Consider the following 21,432-nt stretch of genomic DNA (forward strand, 5'->3'; position numbering starts at 1 on the left):
AAGTCAATAAGATGGAAACATGGGAGCTTACCAAGGATTCCAGTGCAATTGTGTGATCAGTTTGTGTGTGCTGCAGAATCAATATAATGCTTAGAGACTGTGGGTGTGTGTGTGCGTGCGAATGAGATGAACAGGTAATGGTTTGTGTTTTATAGAAGCAAAATGTGAAAATCTGAACAATATGCTGCTGAGGGAATGAAGGGTTGCGGAACAAAATTTGGGAACAGCATTCAAACAGCCAAAATGCACCTGTTGTGCCTTTGTATTCATCATTTAAGACAACAAACATGTTTCAGACATCACAGAAAAAGACTAGAAAATACATTGAAGTGTTTTTAACTGTGCAATACAGGCACCAAAGGTGCGATAAGAATGTAATCAATCACTTGATGATCAAACTTGCTCTTATTTCATGTTGGTCGGGCTTTATAACCTTCTTTGTATTGATGAAAAGCAGAAGGATTTTCAGCTCTTTTTTGATTTTTCAGTCAAATTTTGTACATTTCTATGTAGATTTCTATAAAAAAAAATGATGTGCCTTGAAAGTCAAGTTATCCTTAATATTATTTTTCGTTGCTTTAATTTAAAATGTGCTGTGAAGAGAACGTTTCTAAACTCTGCACTTCTTGATGTCATATCAACGTGTGTTTTACTTATTAATAGAACACTTTTTTGTCAGCCTTTTGTAAGGATTTGGTAAAAGAAAAAAAAAACATTTTTTTTTATTGCATTTTAAACTTTGTTGCAGCAAAGGCAATCTAAAAAAATTGATAAAGCATTTTTTTAATGTGCAATTATCTCCTGCAACTGTCTTCTTTTCTATTTATGTACTAAGTTTATTAAATGGTTCTTGGACTATAAAGCAACAAATCTTTTCACTTTGTGCCGATTTCTTGTTATTTATTTTCTTCATACATTCAACTGAACTAAAAGACCAACGGATAGACCTGCTGGAGAAGAATACATGTTTTACTCCTTGTTTGGGCTCCATAGTTAGGTTAAAGATACAAATAAGGCAGGTTGCATTGCTTAAATTTTATATATATTCTAAGAGCAAAATCTGATTAATTTTGTTTCAATAATTCAGTGTGAAGGATATTACGTTTGGAACTCTAAAGTTATGTTGTTTTTTTATGTTTTAGAGAATATGTCATTAATAAAAATTAATAATAAGGCAATCAATGTGCAACAGCAGCAACCAGTGATGAATGAGTAAAAATGAGTAAAAATAGATGTTATGCGATGGGTTATTTCTGGACTTTGTTTCTGCCTTATAAAGTTTGATTTACACAAAAAAGGTTGATAATGACCACAAAAAAAAAACTTGCTGGCATATTTTTAAAAAATATTTTTGTTTGCTAAAAATCGTTGAGAAATTATTACTATTTTAAATGTAAAGTTTGATTCTTCTTCAGTTTTCTGTATATTTGAACATGCAAACTTTTGTTTCAAAAACCCTTACTAGGACCTACATACAATGCAAAAGGTCTAAGAAAAGACATATAGCATATTGTTCAATCTACATGTCAACAATCAGCATTACAGTTGAGGTTGAAATTGTTAAACAGAATATGTAAAAAAGAAGATGAAGAAGAAGAAGCTCTTAAAAGATAAAATGTTCTTGTGGTCTTCATATTTCCCATGTATTCTAATGTTTTGTCATTTAATTTAAAATCCAGATGGAATACTTTCGAACATGATTGTAAATTGGACCATTTACAATTGCAAATGTGGAATTTCCTAAAAATAATTAACAGGTAAATCATAAAAATTCATTTTTTGGACAAACCATGCAGCTCGAAACATAACATACTTCAAACTATTAAATTCAAATTTGTGATTATAGTTGTTTCAAAATCGGACCAAAATATATTATTGTACACACAATGATAATGAATAAGTTTAATGTAAAATTGTTTCTTTTGAAAACAGTATTTATGAACCGTATATTAAGCCTTTTTGTGATTTAACTCATAAAAAAACAAAAGAGTAGGTGCATACTTTTCTTTGTGATTTCATCTCCAATAAAAACTTTATTTATTTCAGCATTAATATCTGCAAGGATACACCTTTTCTAAATTGAAGAGAATCTGTGTATTATTTGAAGTTAAAGTTCTGAAGAATTGTGAAAATAATATGAGAAAATGTCTTTCTTTGGTGCTAACTTTGAAGTTCACTTCTGAGAGGAAGTTGCGACGCAAGCGCTTGCTTTGCGTGATGACGTCACCCAGCCATTTGCTCTCTGCTTGTTGTGGCTGCTCAGCCGATCCTCCGCGCCGCCGCTGGAGTTAGCAAGAAGCCGGGGCGACGTCTGTCAGCGGTGACAGTCTCGTCGGTCTTTCGCCTAAACTTTTCCCGGTCGCGGAGGCAGCTGACGGACGCGGAGGGGGAGTGCTTCGTCGTGGTTTTTGGACGCATGGGAGCTCCCGCTGGAGCGGCGAAAGGGAGAAGGTAGGCTCCGCTGCTGCCAGGGTCTGCCGCCTCCTGCCGTCTTTCGGTCGGTCGGAGCTCTCAGTCTAGTCCCTCGGCCCCGACTACCGCAATGCTGCCGCGAGAAAAGGACCGTTCACGCGGGGCCTGCTAACTTCAGAGTTCGTCAAAAACACTCAAGAGGGGTTTGCGCGTTTTAAGCGAGGCTTCCGCGGTGGTTTCTGGGTGTTTTAGCAGCAGTTTGTGCTGCCACGGTGTGTCATACAGGGTGACTTCATACCTTCTACCGAGTCTGCGTGCACTAGACCGGCTGTCATTGTACCCAGCAAACCCCCAGAGCTGCTCCTCCACATGAATGTAATCAGAGGGAACCCAAACCCACCTGTAGTTTTAGGCGCACGTGCACATGAAGGGTAACCATGGGCTTTAATTGATTTGTCCGACTTTTTCATTGAAGACTTATTAAGAAGTAATAAAACATGAATTTAGTGTCAAATATTTCTATCAATGAAGTAAGAGCTAAATATATGTTTTTTTTGTTCTGAAAAAGAAAACTCATATTTTCAATAGGAAAATATATGTAGTTCATGATATAATTAACTAATTCACTGCATTGTTCTATCCTGTTAGCAGTTGGATTAGATTTAGCCTTTCTTTCTCCTTTTTGTGTTTCTTTATTGGGGTTTTGGGTTATGGAAACCAAAACATTGTAGCCTTTTGTATGTAAACATATTTACTTTGTAAGAGATCCACAGTTGGCTAAATGTGGTTTTGGCATTTTCCAAACTCTTTTGCAAGTTTCCACTCACTAGGGTTTTATTTCATTTAAAGAGACTTTTAGGATTAATCAAGGAATAATAATAATTGGAAAAAGCCTAGTTAAAGAAAGTAGTTGTGCAGTACAGTTTACAGGCCTCTAGTGTCCTGCTCTGCTCTATTATGATACATCCACTTGCAGATAAATAGATCAATGTACGTCTTCCTCATCTGGCTCAAATCTGTACAGTTGGATTGCTCCAATATTACTCACCATTTTTGGTAATTTTAGGTTGGGGGTGTACGGCGCTGTACGTAGCGGTAGAGAGTGTAAAAAGAGATCATGGGAAATGAGTGCAGGCTTACCTCTGCACCACCCAAAACTCGAATTTCTGATGAACTCCTGCCGCTCTGAACAAACTATGTATTAGAAAATGATGTTTTTAATTTTTCATTTTTACTGTAACTAGCATAATCATAAACAAAAAGACCACTGGGAACGCTTTTACAATAGATCCAAAGATGATTGGAATGGGACTCTTAACTGGATTATCATATATTTTGAACTGTAGGTCATTTCAGGGTATGAGCCAAAGCAGCCAAAAAAATGCATAACAAAGAATAAAAAAAATATATACAAGCAGAAGAATAAGTCCCACTTTTTAAGAGAAATATTTTTAACAAAATACAGAAACATTAATTCTTGAAAAGCAAATCATTATTATGGAGTAGATCAAAATAATAGATTTAATTTATGCACGCTTCACTACTGTAATCATATTTAGCTTCATGAAACATGGGAGGAATGACATAACTGTCTAGTATATTAGCGTATGAACAATTAGTCAGACAACCGTAGCATAAAGAACATTCTCACAAGTCAACTAAACTACTAAACTAAACTCAGCTAAATCCATTTAATTTTTTATTGTTTGTGTCGCTCTTGATCAACTCCACAGAGGCCGCCGCTTCCTCTGCGTTACTGTCGGTAACAAATACTGATACATACACCTACAGTGCCCTCTAGCAGTTGTAATTAGAAAAATAACGAACATGTGACCTTCTTTTTTCTTTTTTTTTTTCTTTTTTTTTTTTTTTATCGCAAATAAGTCGCACCGCAGGCCAAATAATAATTATTATTATTTGGTTTTTTACCTTTTATTTGGCCAAAACTGACAGTTTTTAATGTCAGAATTCATCCCCCACCCACATTTGTTCAAGTCTGAAGTTACAAAGTGTTATAGCTAAATTACATTGATTTTTTTTCTTCCTAATGGTAATAAATTGATGTTGAATCAAATAAAAATTTAATGGATGCAGAGTTTTGACTTTACTGCCCAGCTCTGTCATTGAAATGAATCTGAGAAGCCTCATACGTGTTCTATGAGGCACTGTACTGTAGGAGGATGAGTCTGTTTTTCTTGTAACCAGCTTGATAAATGCTTCAGCTGTTGGCCTCTTTTTCAACACCACTGTTTTTCATCAGGACTTGGTTGTTGAAGCATCATTTGCCCCGCCGGGCAGCAGCAGTGCCATGTTTTGGTGCTTTTGGATCTCGCTGCATGAAGATTAGACATTCATTCTTTAGGCTATGATGGTCTGATGTCATGGCCAGCCGAATCCCAGTGCGGTGGATTCATGTACAGCAGAAAATGTGATTTGGAGGATGGAGAGTGTTGTGTGAAGGACACATACATACTTCAGCTGCTTTCATAGCAGTAAAGCTCAACAGAAATGTGCATTAAATGTTCTCACTGTCCCTCAAAATTAACATCAACATTCCATTTATTTCTTCATCTTTGACATAAATTCTTTCTGACAGTGAAAAGGTAATTCTGTGTACAATTTAAAAATCAGCAAACCTCTTGAAAGTATATCAAATATCCCAATAAATTAGAGGTCTCAAACCTTTATTTTGAAATGTACATAAAAAGGATTCTTTATCTTAGAATTCTATCAAAGGATAAATATCATACATGCTCTGTTTTATATAGAATTGATTCAGATGGTTTGATAATTTCATTCTAGTTTTCATGGAATGGAAAAAAAATAAATTAAGTTGAATTTAAACCAACTGCAGTCCAAATGTCATGTTTTAGCTCAAAAGATTTCTGATCTGTGCTCATCTCCAATATTTCTTTCTATTTAATTCTGAGCTAAAAGTGATGCGTACCATTAACTGAGGGACAGCAACCCTGTGCTGTCAAATGTTTAGCATCTTTCATCATGTTGGAGAAGCAGAAAAGCATTACTGTCAAACTACTTGCATTTGTTTTTCATCATGCGTGTTTCTAAGAGCAGCTGGGTCAGGATGCTGTCATCACTGAGGGCTGGACATGTGATAGCTGACTGGTGGTTGGTGCTGTGACTCATCCACCCTGACGCTCTCCCAGGCTTTCTTTGGTGAAATCTACTTTAGTATTTTCAGGCTCTTGTCTGTATTGGAAGTTTTTTTTTCCATTGTCTACCCAAAACATTTTTTTTTATTTTAGGTTTCACCAAACTTTTAAAATAGGTCTTTTTGTGTGTAGTTTTCCTTTGGAGGGATGTTGTAGATCACCATGAGGACGGATTTTGCAGAATCAATAAAGTCAAGAGAGTAAATCAGAACCCCTGTGAAGGTTCTTTTAGTCCTTGTGCTATCCTAGGTATGTTTAGATTAAGAGTGGGAACAATTGGACCCCTCAAGACGGCATGCTGAACTTTTTTTTCAATATTTTTTTTTATCTTCACTGGTGTCTGTGGCAGACATAAAATCCTGCTCACCTTTGTCATGGGAAGAATCACTCATCAATATAAGGGTAGGGTCATCTGGACCCCATAATATAGCATGAGGGTTAATGCGAAATATGCAAAATATTTATTTTGTTTTTATACATTTCAAAAATATTTCAAATTTTCTGTCTGGCAAATTCGTTTAGAATCCATTGCCAAACAATAGCACAACAATCAGCCCATGTGTCACTGTGAAGAGAAATCAGTAAACATCTTCCTCAATTTAAATTGTTGTTCAGCTTTCGGCGTATGAGTTTTCACGCTGGACGCTCTTCCTGGCACAATCCTGTGTTTTCAACACACAGGGAGACCCAGATAGGCAGCAGTGCGAAGGGTCTTGCCTAAGGACGCACACTGGATATTTTTTAGTCATTTGCGCCCCTGCGGAATGAAGCCATCCAGTGGCTCCTCAGTTTAAAATGTATTTTTCTATTCAACTCCGTTGATAAAAGAGATGAAATGTTACATAGAAAAGCTTTTCTTTTTTGAAAGTTGTGGTTATTTCTGAGGTAAAGACAGAAAAACTTCGCTGTTGCAAAACTATACAATGCATCCACGCACACGGAAAAATCCAACAAAGAAGTCTAACAGCCCTCCGTTTCCCACCCCAGGAGTCGGCGCTGCCATGTTTGTTATGAATTCTCAAACAAATGCTGTGCTCTGCTAATGTCTCTGGACGAGGCTGAGTGCCGATCATCGTCCCATAAACACACTCAAACCCAGCAAAGTGTGTTTATCATGCACACACCATGTTACTAACGGCTTCAGTGTTGGGTTCTTGTTGCCTATGGTTACTGCTGCCTGATGAACAACACTCAAAGTTTGTATTAGCACAAACTTGTGCAGGTTGACCCCCTCCTTCAGGGTTTTACCTTCTTTCCTTTGTGTTTCCTGCAGACAGTGCTGCTGGTCCTGACCGCCGGGCAGAATGAGTGAGGCAGAGGGACAGTTCTACAGTGTACAGGTGGGAGACTCCACCTTCACTGTGCTCAAGCGCTACCAGCAGCTCCGTCCCATTGGTTCTGGGGCTCAAGGCATCGTCTGGTGAGAGGATCATCTCAGTGTCGCTGGAATTATTGCATATTTCGACTTATGAAAACTGTGTTTATCTGGTACACAGCTCTGCTCTGGATACAGTCCTTGGTATACCCGTGGCCGTGAAAAAGCTCTGTCGACCCTTTCAGAACCAGACTCATGCGAAGCGAGCCTACCGAGAGCTGGTGCTACTAAAATGTGTCAACCACAAAAATGTAGGTGTCTGTTTTAATCTGAAATACTTTGTTCAAACATGCACTGTCTAGGTAGTGGGGGAATTTGCACTCAACCCAAGTCTATTTTAAAAGACTGGAAGATCTTCCATGAAGAAATAAGGACCTAGAAGACGAAGCCTGACTGCATTTGATTAGAAATATAAAAAGAAGTTTAGTGAAGAAGAGAGTTGACTCCCTGCAACGCTAAAGAAGTTTTTTGCTTGGAGTGAAAGCATCCAGATGAAACTCTCTCAGAGCTCTGTGCAGAATTGACAAGCCCTTCACCATGGAGAGGCTGGAGACGGGGGGACTTGCAGAGTGAACTAATGGGCTGTCTCCCTGCTTTCAGATCATCCGTCTGATCAATGTTTTTACGCCTCAGAAGTCTTTGGAGGAGTTCCAGGATTTGTGAGTGGCAGAGCTGGCTTTTCCTTTTAGCTGCACCAATGGTTGAGTTCCTTCACTGTTTACCGCCTAAACTTTTTCCTCTACAGTTCAACTCTGAGTTTCCCTCATGCATTGTGTCGTAACTTCTTTTAGTTAAATCTTGCCTGTACATATTTTCAGTGTTTGCCATTCTGTAGGTATTTGGTGATGGAACTGATGGATGCCAGCCTCTGCCAGGTGATCCACATGGACCTCGATCATGAGAGGATGTCTTACCTGCTCTACCAGATTCTCTGTGGCATCAGACACCTGCATTCAGCAGGGATCATCCACAGGGTGAGCGCAGGAAATCATTTTGTTGTCTGCATGAATCCTGCTCCGACCATTTTTTGATGTATTTTAAAAGGGTTCCCAGTGATCTTTTAATTCTGATTATGCCTTTTCGCCAAAATGTAAAAAGCTGGATCGTTTTCTTGCACACAGTTTCTGCAGATTGGTAGTAGTTCATTAGAAATGCAATTTTAAGCTTATTTACCTCAATACATATCAGAATAAAGAACATGTTAAAAACACAATTTTCATGGAAAGTCTCTATTTTTTAACCAATGTTCTAATTTAAAAGTATTTAACTTTTTTTTTTATTTTAGAAGATGGTTGAAACTGTTGTTCTGTTCTTTTACCACCATCCTCATGAGTGTCTCCCAGCCGTCTCTTCTCTCAGTTCATGTCTAACTGCAGTTATGTTTCTGTAGACTGATAGTTTCTGTGCCCTCAGGACCTGAAGCCCAGCAACATTGTGGTGAAGTCCGACTGCACCCTGAAGATCTTGGACTTTGGTCTGGCAAGGACGGCCTGCACTAACTTCATGATGACGCCTTACGTGGTGACCAGATACTACCGTGCTCCAGAGGTCATTCTGGGCATGAAGTATAAGGAGAATGGTAAGGGAAGCCCTGCTGCGACTAAAGTTTCTAATAGTTTGACACAAAGCAAGACACTAAAGTGACATTTTTTTTCTTTTAAGAAAGTAAAAACATGCAGAGACTGAACATCACTTAGATGTTACGGAGCACACAAATTTGCATCTCAGTTAAGTGTGAAAAATCAGCAACACCAGCAGTCACCTTAAAGTTATTTAAGTCACTTTGAAATGTCCAGAAAGACCAGTTCCTTAAAGCTGCTGCTGGTAGACCTTTGTTTTCTCTGCTGGGTAAAGCTGCACGTCAAGCTACATTCACATTGGGCATTTGACAATAGCGATGTAACAATTCAGTCAAGCCATGATTCGATTCAATTCACAATTTCGATTTTTTTTTTACACACAATGATTTAAAGGCATTTTAAGCCCAAGTGTGTTTTCTTTTTGCCCCTTGCTCCACGTGTGATGGACCGCTCCTCGCCCGCTCAGCGCAGTCCCCCCCAGCTGCTGAGCGCGCACTCGGCCTCACTTGAAATCAGCACAAATGACTGTTGACGCGCAACTTGCAGAGAGAGCTAAAGGCACTGGCTTACACGGCCATATCTCGGCTGGAGCACGGAAAAAAATTCATCCACAGGGTTCAGACGCTGTTAGCAGAGGACTGATGACCTAAAGAGAGTTGATAAAGAGCACGACTCCAGGGCCGGGAAGGAATCATAAGGGAAACGGTCTTAAAGCTGCGTCGTCACCCATGACTGTTGTCATGGTAGATTGGTCAAAGATGCGATGAAAGTGTAACATTGCAGGGTGAGGAACAAATCTCGACTTTGCTTGAATTTGCGCTAATAGTTGCAATCTCAACATCGCGAAATCCTGGAGGGACTGATTTGAGTGAAACTTTTAAATCTGAAGGAGCTGTGAAAATTTCCCACGAGGGGGGGGCAGATGAACAGCACATAGTCTGTGACGCACACACACACTCACAGCGAGCCTGCATGAAGAAATGAGATCTACTCTCCGTTTTTTAAATTTAGTCACAGGGCACGACAAACGGTTTTCAGTTTACTTTTTCTGCACTGATGAATATGTTGTCGAGTTTTAATTGTTACGGCCTTATTTGATGCGTATTCAAGAATGCACTGAATGTGCTTTCTTGAACACCATGGGCTAAAGTCGCCCATGGTGTTCACACTGGACAACCAGGGAAGGGCTTCCATTTACATGTCCACCACCAACAGGCTCGGTGCTAAAGATCAAAGCGGTGCACATCTTGAGAATCTTGCTTCATACTTTTTCTTTCACATCTCTACTCTGATAAACTGCAATTATTTTCTCCTCATGATCAATTTTCAAACATTTGCCACTTTTAGAAAGGGGCGGCATCCCTGATTGGTCAAAGTTCAGCAAACTTTTTGTTTGTGGAACCCCAAAAATGCAGTTAAAACTTACAGGTGGATGCAAGAGTCTTAGCCTTAAACACACACTTACAGACTTTTCATTGGAAGTGGGCGCTTGAACGTGCGTTGCCGAGGGCGATGTGATTGTAGTATCAGACTTCAGAAACAGAGTTCCTTCTGTGACATTCCTACCATCCCTCCTTACTCTGATCCGACTGAGGCAGAAAAATGAAAGCGTACAGAACAAAGCTACAGCTCCCAGATTCAGTCGGTTCCTCTAAATCTTGTTGAGACGTTGACGATAGCGATGAGCGTCTTCGCCTCTTCACTTTTCATGGGTTTAAAGGCACATTTCCTGTATAATTTGTTAATGTTTTGACTTCGAGGGAAAAAGAAATATGGGAAAATGATTATGAACTGCTGCCTCCCACTCAGCTGACGTGGCTCTGCAGCAGTGTTTCTAAAAAGAAAAAGTCTATGAATGACTTTGCTTATTGTCGTCTTTCCAACTATTTTAAACAGTGTAATAAAAATGTTTCTGATGCGGGCGTTGGACCACTCACAGATGCTGCAGGTTTTATTCTTTTCCATGCTGCAGTTCTGTTTGCTCATAGCCAGAGCTTAACATAGAAGCAGCTACTTTCTATTTCAAAACACTGGCGAGGGGCCAAAAGCGAGCAACTGCAGCAAACAACTCTTATGATGACCAGAGCAAGCGGGAAAGAAATCCAACCTCCAGGTCTGACAATTCTCTGCTGCTTTATGGTTTTTAAAGTTACTGTTCTTTCCTCTGTGCATCGAGTTCTTAATGATGGCTCCTGCTTTCCTCTTTGCTCCACGCCTTCAGTGGGTTTATACTGACCTGATTCTGTGGCTGTCTTGACTGGTTATTATTTAAAGCACAGAAAGGACTGTAAGGTGATGCAGCCTGGAGATGCTTCAGAAACACAACACTGTTCACAATGATGGATTCATTAGTGCCAACCCAAGATTAGCTCTTATTTTTTAGGCCCACATTATACCTTAAAGCCTAAAAAGGAGCCAAAAGAAGCAAGAGATGTTTTTCACATTGTATCCAGTTCCGATCGTCTTCTGGTTCTCCGTGAGGATGTGATCAGAAAGCACCTCAGGCCTCTGTGAAACCAAGGAAACAGTGACTGGCTGTCTATTCGAAACAAATTAAATGAAAGAAGAGACAAACCGGCTGCCTGCACTGGTGAACAGCCATAGAAAACAAAGTGCCAGCACAGTAGTTCCCAACCCTGGACTGCAGACTGGTACCGGTACGGAGCAGGAAAAAAAAAAAAAAACACGCCCTGCATTTTCCCCATTGTATTTATAATCTGATTCTGAAGGAAGTTTTATTTTGGAAAACTACTGGATTCTCCACCACACTTGACACGTGACAAGTCACTAGGTCGTGTGTCGAAAATCCATCCTCTACTTTCATGGAGCAGCTGCGCGACCACTAAATTGAAGCTCTCAAGCTAGCAAAGTTAACAAAAAAAACATATTTGACAAGTTTTGCAAAAAAAGAGCTTGTGAGGAAACAGAAGAAGAGCCTTCAACTTCAAAATAACAAAAAAATCCGTGTTTAACAGACAAAAACCAGGAGTCTTTACTCCAAATATGGATTTATTGTTCCCACACAATTGATAGTATTCAGCAACTGATTGTCTAATGTTACAAGGATGTTGCTAATAAAGTTGTTCCAACAATAGATTCATGTTTGTTATTGTTATATTTAGGAAAAACAAGCTTTTGTGATGTTTTTTTTAATGTATTTATTTATACGATGGATCTTAAAAGGATGAAGTTGGCGTCCATTTTTTTATTTTTTTAGCTTCCACCTGATGGACTAAGGGAAATTAAATGCATATCATACATTTTAATGGTTCCTACCTGAAATCTAGTGTACAAATTGAGATTAAAATAGCTGCAGATCTTTACAGAGGATGAAGACCCTCAAAAGTTAAGGAAAACTGGAGCTAAAATAAGGGGGCGTCCACTCTAGCCTTGTAGATGCAGATCTGTGAAAATATTTTCCAATCTGTGGTCTGAAAAAGGTTTGGAACAACTTTGCCAGAAGATGCTGATGATGAAACTCCAAGGTCAACTAAAGAGCTGAATGTTTGCTAGCCTGCCTGCACTTCCCATTTCACAGCACACAGTCAGGACTCTGTTGTGAGGTTTGGAGTTTGATTTAAAATGTGCATGGTTTTGTTTGTGTTCTCTGTTCCCAGTGGACATCTGGTCAGTAGGATGCATCATGGGAGAGATGGTAAAGGGCAGCGTCATCTTCCAGGGCACAGATCGTATCCTTCACTTCTCTCACCTCTTTCTTCCATTTTTAACTATCCCAAAATCTTTATTCATTGGGTCTCTAAGCTCATAACTCTGTTTCTTGTACCTTTGTCAGTAATTCCTACATTAGGAACAAAGAAAACCGTTTTAAGAGGCGACATCCATGCCTTCCGTGATCCTTTCATCGATTCCTAACCTGTGAACTTACTTTACCCTTTGAGGGATCAAACTTGAATGAACATTGTTCTCAGTTCCACAGGTTTGGTATCTGATTCCAACTGATTTGCCTACATTCACTCCATTCATCACACTCAGAATTAGGAAGGGATTAACAGCACAGGTAGGATTAAAGGTGGAATTGCTCTTCATTCATGGAGGTAATTGCCTCCTTCGTTTGTAAACCATCGCTCTATAACGGCGGAGGGTGAGGGGATTTCCTATATTTAGACTTGCTAAAATGGCTTATTGTGAAGACACTACATTGATCCGGACTCTTGCTGCTTCCTTGTTAAAGTGGCCTTTATACCATCAGTTCTTCTTTTTTAGACGACACAAAAATTCCTTGTTTTTTGGTGGATTTTGCAGCATATTCCTGACTTTTTAATAAATGGATCTTCCTTCTGTGTGTTTGATGTAACTTTAAACACACGGGATGTTTTCATCATGCTCAGTCCAGCAAACCTGTCTACACTATGATCAGGAAATAATTATATAAACTTTTATCATTTTAGTCTTAAATGTTTGTATTAACTTTATAAAACCAGAAAAAGCTAATAGAAATATTTTTTGTCATAAAGTCACCAAAATTATTATTTTTTTCTCATTTAGCCATCAATCGTGTTCTTTCAACATGTCTGTTTTTACCTTAACGGGCGCGCTGTCAGACATCGATCAGTGGAATAAAGTGATAGAGATCCTGGGAACGCCCAGTCTGGAGTTTATGAACCGACTGATGGAGACGGTGAGGAACTACGTGATGAACAAACCTCAGTACCCGGGCGTCAGCTTTGGCGAGCTGTTCCCAGACTGGGCTTTCCCGTCTGAGTCGGAGCACGACAAAGTGAAGAGTAAGAACGCTCCCACTCTTCACTACTAAACCTCACACTTCCATTGAGTTAGTGTAGAGTTCCATTGTGTCCTCTTTTTCCCTTAAAATGCGCAATATTTGAGTTTAGAGTCTTTACTGATTGTCAATGTGTGAAAAATATTGGTCTGTTTTCTAGCCTTGCTAGTCATTCGTTTAAATTGAGATTAAAAACCAATTGATCCATTTATAATAATTTGAAAGTGAAAAATCCATAATATTAGACATTAATGCAGTTTTCTACTTCAAATATACTCTCGTATTATTCCAAAAATAATATTTGATCGATTTTTACCACAGCTTGTATAATGAAAACAGAATATTTATGGTCGTTTTCAACCTCTGATTGATTTCAAAACCTTGTACAAATATATGTTTTGTTGTTAAGAAGTCAAAGTAGTTCATTAAAATGTTCTATTTTTTTATTGGGGTTATAAGAGCCTGAATTCATGTTTTTTTATGCTAAGATAAAGCAATAATTGTTGCTTTAACTAAGATATTAAAACAAATCATCATTTTGTACTAAACAACACTCCGTCTTAACTTTTTATGTTTAAGAGTGTATTTTTACTCTACAGGGAAAAGTAATCCTGTGAGGCTCTAAATTGAAATGATGTCATGCACTTGTCTCCATAGTAACCTCTTTCCTTCCGCTTGTTGCCAAAACAGCCGCTCAAGCTCGGGACTTGCTGTCCAAAATGCTGGTCATCGATCCTGAGTGCCGCATCTCTGTAGAAGAAGCCCTCAATCACCCCTACATTCACATGTGGTACGACCCGTCAGAGGCAGACGCGGTGAGGAGGCGGGCCCAGCTGCCACTTTTCCTTTCCTGAATACAAGAAGGAAATCAATGGCATATCTGTGATTAATCTGCTTGCTTTTGTTTCACAGCCACCTCCCCAGATTTCAGATAAGCAGCTTGAAGAAAGAGAGCACACCATTGAGCAGTGGAAAGGTGGGATATGCTGCCCCCAAGAGGCAGCAGGCAGAACTGTACTTTCACTCTTTGTACAAAAACAGGCCACATCCACATAAAAAGAAAGAAAATAGTGCTCATTTTTATCGTTTTCATATGTCTTCAACATTTTCAAAAATTTTTAAATATATATATATATTTTTGTTCTCCTGTCTTATTCAAAAATATTTTCAGCTAAGAAAAATTTACAGTTTAAATTTACAATTTAGTCAAAATATTGAGTTTTAAATTATAAAAAGGAGGAACTTTCACTCAAAGTTGCAAATGTTACTATTTAATTTGATCCATTCAAAAGTTCTAGCCTCAAGCTAGATGCTGTACTTAATTAAGATTGTTTAATTGTTTAAAGACGTTTAATTAAGATTGGTTAAAAGTCATTTGATAAAACAGGTTGATTTTCTCTGTGAGAACCAATCAACAAAGAAGGAAGTGTTCAACCATTGCTAATTGTGCATTTTACATTACACCAGTGAGGCGGTCAGAGCTGGTTTACACTTTCAAATCAAGTGTAGGAACTGTAGATCTGCTTTGACAAACCAAAGATGAGATTCAATTAGAAGACTCTCACATTTGTAGTTTGATTCCCCAGTATGGAGTTATACTGGGATCAGCTTAAAGTGAATGAAAAATCTGATTATAAATTTGAGAAATAGAAAAAGAAATTTGAAAAAGATAAATGGAACACTTGAAACCAGTTTTAAACTTAAGTTTACACCCTGTAAACTTAAAAGACAATTTAAATAAAAAAAAATGAAGAGTCAATACAATCATTTAAGATCATTCCAAATAAGGAAAAGTGCTCCTGCATTTGACTTCATTTGACAACAGATTTAGGTGCTTTAGTTTTTTATTTTTCAAAGTTTCAGTATATCTTTATAAGATTTTTTTTTATTTCATAATCTGTGTCTTATTTTTATTTGACCTAGTGTCCCACTCTTACTCCAAATGTGATGATGTTTTGTTTCTCTCCAGAACTTATTTATGAGGAAGTGATCGACTGGGAGGAGAGGAACAAGAACGGCTTGATGAAAGAAGACTCCTCAGGTACGTCAGAGTTCACCAAGCTAGAGCAGCCTGTAGAAAATGTGCTGTTTAAGTCCCACCCCAATCATCTTTTTGATCTAGTCTTAAGTGTCTTTCTTAATCGTGACTATACCGTTTTTTGGAAAAATAATAGAAAGCGGTCTAGTTTTCTAGCACAGTTTTTGCAGAGCTTCATTAGAAATTTGCCTCTAAGTTGTGGGCGGGACTGTCGGCGTAAACCCGCCCCCATCCCGTCGCCACTGCTGAGAGCTCTCTGTTAACGCGCTCTCCCACTAGCTTACAGCCCCTCACAACTCCAACCTAACACTATTGGTGCAGCAGAAATGATGAGCAATATTTGAGCTATCCAGCTCTGTGCCAGAAATGAGCTCAAACGAGGAAAACAAAGACGTTCATGAGCTAATCGCCTACAAGTGGATGCATCAGAATGGAGCGCAGCAAGGAACTTGCGTCTTGCTGTAGTCGCTTCTGTTTCATGACAGTTTGAATAAAGAAAAACTCAAAAGTGAAATGTTAAGCATAATTTTCTTCATCTTACGAAATAAATGCCACAAAAACCAGTTAAAAACATAATTTTTTTTATCAGAGTTAATCTTTAACTGCAGGTACAGAAAAGCTCCACATCACCCTCTAAATACGGTTTTGCCTACATTTGTGTTTTCCTGTTCAGATCCAGTGTCAGGGTCCGCCTCCCAGTCGTCCTCAGCCAACGACATCTCATCCATGTCCACGGAGCACACGTTGGCGTCAGACACAGACAGCAGCAGCATCGACACGCTGACCGGACCGCTGGAAGAGAGTCAATGAGCGCAGCCTGCTGCCACTCCTGTCCATCTGTCTGCCCACCCCAGTCTGGTCTCATTTAAAAATCTAAAAGTTGGTCAACCATTGCCTGTTATTTTACCTTTAATCCCACAGATGTTTTTTACATTTTTGTCTTATTTTTGATTTGATTTTTTTTTCTCTTCCCTGCAAAATCCTAGTTTTTCTCCTTGTGTGATGCCTATTTATTTTGATGACATCAGAAGTCATGAGGAGGAGGGAGCATGATTTGATTTATATTACTTGACTGACTTGTTTTATTTCATTTTTTAAGTAAATATTAAGTTAAGCCGTTACCGTCATCAAAGTAGAGCAGACCTGCGCACTAAACCTAAGTTCCTGCTGGTGCATGAAAGCCAAACAGATCAAAAGTGTGTTGTCGATCGGACATCCGGCAGCAGACTCGAACCCTTCACACTCAGACCTGCACAGCGCCGCTCTCTGCACTCTGACTTCACATCATTTGCATGAGTGATGTGAATTTTCTCTTCTTACAGCAGGAAAGACGCTGCAGCTGCAGTGATAGCATCACGTCTCCATACAGTGTTACATTTGTGAAGTTGTCCAGGTTTGAATCGAACAAATCAAAAGTGTGCCTGTTCTGTTGAGACGTTCAACATTACTGTAGAAAACAAAAATCATCTGTTGACTTTAATGCAAACTTTCATTCTGTTGATCAAAATCAAATCTAGAAACCTAAAAAAGGCAGAATGATAAATAAATGTAATTTTTTTTGTTTGTTTTTTTGTTCTTGCAAAGTGTTGCACATAAACCACACAGAGGTCCTAATGTGGGAACTCTAGCTTTCACCACTCACAGGCTGATTTTTCTCCAAACCATTCCATTAATGCTGGAAAAATGACAGAAACAATCATCCTGTAGAAGACACGTCAGACCACAAGAATCATGTTGCATGAAGGCGTCAGGCCAAGAAGATGCTTGTTCTAAAGACGTCAGCTCTCCTTTCTGCTACTGTAATTTGAAGCTCTTGGGTTTGAGAAATGCACTTTTTTTGTTTTTGTTGCCTTGTAAATCTAAAAATGATATCGACATGATCTTGTAGTTCTGTTTTACAAAAAGAAAGTCAGTGGAGAAAGTTTACCGTTCAGCAGAAAGTCCTGAAGGTGCAGTTTCCATGACGATAGAGGCGGTGAATCCCAGAATCAGAAGATGAACTTTGAGGAAACTGAGCTGCTCGTCGCCCTAAATGTTCACACAGAGCTATGGAAATAAAGACACTATGGAGCCACTGAGGACTTTCTGTACACAGCCAGGACTTTATTCTTTCTGTTATGCCTTAAATGACCTACAAAGTGGGCAGAAAATGATGTAAAATGTTAGCAGATGTGGACAGAACTCTGGAGACCCCGCGTGATATGTCTTGACCACCACGTTAGAACTCGGCCAACATCTTTTATCCATTATCAAAGCTAATAAAGTGGATATCAGTGAATATTTTTGTTTCCTGTGCTTTTCTAAGAACATTCTTCTAAACAGACTTCAGAAAATTAAAGTTCTACTTCCAGACATTCAAGGAATTCTAGCAGGAGTATAGAGATGAGGCGACCCTCTCGGAAACTGTTCAAACTCCGTGCTCAGAAGCTCTTGACGATGTATTCTGTTTTCTTCGCCTCGTTGTTGAGCTCGCCGAAGGTGTCGAAGAACTGCTCCATCTCCCTCTGCAGCGTGGCGTTGCGAAGCTCCGCAGCAGTCCGGGCCCTCTCTGACTCCTCGATCTTGGCCTGAACCACCTGGTACCAGTGTCGCTGCTGCGAGAGGTTGGTTTTCAAACGGACCACCTCCAGCTGCAGCTCTTCATTTCGCTGCTCCAGGCTGATGAAATGAAGAAGGAAAGGCGTTTAACTAGGCCTGGGTATTGATAATTTCCAGAGTCGATTCAGATTTTTTTTATCCTCTCAATTCGATTCAATTCAATTTTGAGTTTACACCGTTTACACATTTAGACACATTTGTTTAGGAAAGCATTATTAATCTACTATATGTTTTGAATATATATTTAATCAACCTGATACAGTTTAAAATTTAAAATTGCAACTGTAAAATATATTAATGAATTAATGAGATTGTTAATAGCATTCATTCGTACATGGATTCTCAAAAGGAGAAGTTAACAAAAATGTCCAGATAACTAACGTTAAAAACATTGTTCTGCTTCTCCTGGAGGGCATTTTTAGTTTGGCCACAAGGTGGCAAACGCGCTACAGTAGTGCACTTTTTTCAAGAAGTAGAAAGAATTGGCAAAAAACCTGTGCTTTAGACCACAAATAGCTACTTTAAAAATGTTTTCCTTAAAAGAGTTTGAAAATTTCATACTTTTGAGTTTATAAAGATGTTTGTTTAGGCAGCAATGTATGTAATTAGCCGTCCTATGGGGAATTCCATTAAACATTAGCATCAAGCTAGCAGACTTTAGCTTTATGTGATAAATTGATTCATCATTTTATGAATCAATTCTTGATCTATTAATCTTAAATTGATTTTAATCGATTTTATCACCCAAGCCCTTCGTTTTACAGCACGTACCAAATTATTATTCAAATGACAGTCAGCATAATTTTTAAGTTACTGAGCTTTAGAGTATAAGTGTTTTCAAACAAACCTCCTAAAGAAAACTGTATTGTTTTACAATGATAAAATTGTACTCTGTTCCACATTTTTATGTACAACAGAGTTTTACAACATTTGATAGATTCCAACTCAAAATGATCATTTGATGCATTTGCTGCATTTGGAGTTCATATTTACTGGAATCAAAAGCTATTCTAATCAAAAAACATCTCAATAGGTCAAATTACATAAGAATACAGGACCCCTTATTTTGTAGTAGCTTCACAATTCCTGCATCCATTGAACTTTTTGGAGCCTCGCAGAGCTGCTGTGTGGATGTGAACTACCTCCACCCTCAGAGATATTTAGCTTGAGGATTCTCCAAAGATCCAAAGGAAACCACAGAAAAGAGTGTTCAGTCAGAAAAGGAGATCATTTCCACACCTTCAGGGACCCTAAAGGGGCCGACCAGCTCTTTCCCTATGATTCTGGTCCAAACCATGACACTGCCACCTCCTTACTGATGTCACAGCCTTGTTGGGACCCACTGCAGCCGTTTCTGCTTGTGATTGTTGTTTAGGGCGGTCAAATAGAAGGTTTATGTTTGCAGTCTGAATCAGCCACAAATCTCATAATCTCACCCTCAACGTTTATGTTTACCTGAAAAAGTCGTCATTCCCCCTTGTTCCCGGTTTCGTGACAAGCAGCACCAAAGTGTGCTGTCACACCGAGACGAGCTCTATCTATATCAGTAATAAATGAGGAATGTGTTGTGTCTAGGTCAGCAGCATGGCTCCTTAAATTAGCTCTCTTTCCAGTGTGGTGAGCTGTTTTCTATATGTCAGCTCTGTGCTTGTTTTCCACCTTCAGCTGTTTGCTCAGGAAAAATATTAAATTTAAATTTTGTGTTTTTTTTTTCCTGGGTTTGCAGTGTTTATTTTAGTTTAGATCTCTGAGATTTTCCCTGTGCTTTGAGTGGGGAACCTACAGGGATTTCTTGAGCTAAACCGGATGAAGGGTGAAGCTTTGGGTCAGCACGGTTCAGAACTCTTAATAGATGTGGGAACATTGTGTATCTGAAAATATCCTACAAGCTGCAACATTCTTGAAATAAAGAGTTTTATATCAAATAAAAAAGTAGTGCATGATCCGTTTTTCTGGTTCCAGGAGAGAGGCCAGATGTGGGATTACCTGATGATTTGCGCCTCATAATCCTCCCGCTGCCTCAGTATTTGCTGCTGGAGGCTGGTGAGGAGGCTCCGGAGCGCACTCGCAGAGGGGTCAGCCAGCGGGGGAGGAGGGGGCACCTTTGGAGACAAAGATGGCAGCCTCTGGTCTGCAGCAGGGGGCCACTTGAGCTTAGTTTGGAGTAGTTTTGAGGAGTTTTCTGGAAGCGTGAGATCCTCTGGTGCTGATGTGCAAGAGCCAGAGTCCAGCTCAGGATCCTGGTGCTTCCCTGGGTTCTGGGTGACGTCGCAGGACGACCACATGTTCTTGTCCTCTCTCTCAGCATCGGCCTGCATCAGTTCCTGAATCTCCTCTGGAGCCCACGCCTGGCACATGTGCTCCTGCCAGTCCTGCACGCTTGTTTCCACGTCAAAGAGCGGGCGGTGGCTGCCAGTCACCTCAGCATCCAGGAGATTGTCGTACAGAGACAAAGCACTGCGATGCTCCTCGCTTAATGATGGGCTGGGGCTTTGCTTCAGGCAGACTCCGTCCTTTGGCCCCCAGCCACATCCCTGTTCTGTTGGTTTTTTCCTGCCTCCTCTTGGCTCCTCTTCCCAGGCCGGACGTCCCAAGCCTCCTCTGCAGCTGGAGGAGCAGCTCTCTGGCAAGGCGCCAGCCTCTCCTCCACACACCAGCGGGTGAACCTCAGCCAAAGCTGGGACCACACCAGGTGGGGGGCTGCCAGCGCCTGGAAACCTGCTCACAAAAGGACATGCGATCCCTCTCTCCACTCCCTTCTCCCTGGGTTTGACTCGCTGGGCAAAAGGCGGGCAGTTGTCGTACAGGGGGTCCATGGAGCAGGTGCTGGCCGTGGTGGGGGTCTCTGTAGGAAGGCAGCGCAGCTCCATCGTCCCAGCAGGCACATGGGGGTGCAGACAGATGACCCTGTCACTCTCACGTTAGTCTCCTGTAATTTGGGATTTAAGTCTGGGATTGTGGATTTGTGAGCGTGGTTTGGAGCCTCCTTTTAGCCAAACGTGACGTGTTGGGGGGGGCGGGGGTGCAGGAGCCCTTCTGTGGTCCAGCTTGCTGCCTGCTGTGCCTTTGACTGTACTGTTGCACAGGTTGTAGTGCGGTTGTAGCCAGCTGGGAGCATGTGTGTCTTTAAGCAGGACTGACATCAGCTGTTACTTTAGCAGGGCGTCTGGGGGAGGGCCCAGGGTGTAACATGGTCCGGTTCATTCCTAAAGACAGTCATACATAACTGGAACCACAGAAATAGATTGTGGCCATGGGCACAAAGTGTGAAACTCACAATGAATCTGCTGCAGACATCGGCTTCAGTTCCAGGAACTTTTACAAAGGTTAGGTCACATTTAAAGACTCCAAAAAAGGTTTAGATCTCAATATTTTTCTTCAAAAAGTTACTTGATCAGCAATTCTTTGGAGTTTTTAGTACAAAAAAAATCTCTGTAATTTTGTTAAAAAGTAAACATTGGACATTTTCAGCCTGTACAACCAGAAAAAGCTGCCAAGGTTTGACTTATTCATAA

The 21,432-nt window shown here is 39.9% G+C and overlaps 3 protein-coding genes across 3 annotated transcripts in view; 2 read left to right on the forward strand and 1 right to left on the reverse strand.

The window, feature by feature from the left end:
* Positions 1-866, forward strand: part of gfpt2 (glutamine-fructose-6-phosphate transaminase 2) — an 18,117-nt gene extending 17,251 nt beyond the window's left edge. The window contains exon 20 of the mRNA XM_024283270.2: positions 12-866. The gene's annotated coding sequence lies outside the window, so the exon portion shown is untranslated. The remainder of the gene's footprint in view (positions 1-11) is intronic.
* A 1,349-nt stretch (positions 867-2,215) lies between these two features.
* Positions 2,216-17,597, forward strand: mapk9 (mitogen-activated protein kinase 9). The gene is made up of 12 exons (XM_024283271.2): positions 2,216-2,451; positions 6,859-7,005; positions 7,082-7,211; positions 7,561-7,619; positions 7,796-7,934; positions 8,374-8,539; positions 12,158-12,229; positions 13,103-13,285; positions 13,972-14,096; positions 14,194-14,257; positions 15,251-15,322; positions 15,993-17,597. The coding sequence occupies exons 2-12, from the start codon at positions 6,890-6,892 to the stop codon at positions 16,127-16,129; spliced, it is 1,263 nt and encodes a 420-aa protein (XP_024139039.1). The 5' UTR covers positions 2,216-2,451; positions 6,859-6,889; the 3' UTR covers positions 16,130-17,597.
* On the reverse strand, positions 16,244-21,237 carry LOC112153235 (rho GTPase-activating protein 24). Its single transcript, XM_024283273.2, has 2 exons — positions 19,904-21,237; positions 16,244-17,977 (listed from the first exon to the last, which is right to left on the reverse strand). Exons 1-2 carry the CDS (start codon positions 20,785-20,787, stop codon positions 17,740-17,742), a joined length of 1,122 nt encoding a protein of 373 aa, XP_024139041.1. The 5' UTR covers positions 20,788-21,237; the 3' UTR covers positions 16,244-17,739.
* Between the last annotated feature and the right edge of the window lie 195 nt (positions 21,238-21,432).

The sequence above is a fragment of the Oryzias melastigma genome, linkage group LG10 (genome assembly GCF_002922805.2).
Source record: "Oryzias melastigma strain HK-1 linkage group LG10, ASM292280v2, whole genome shotgun sequence".
Lineage (NCBI taxonomy): Eukaryota > Metazoa > Chordata > Actinopteri > Beloniformes > Adrianichthyidae > Oryzias > Oryzias melastigma.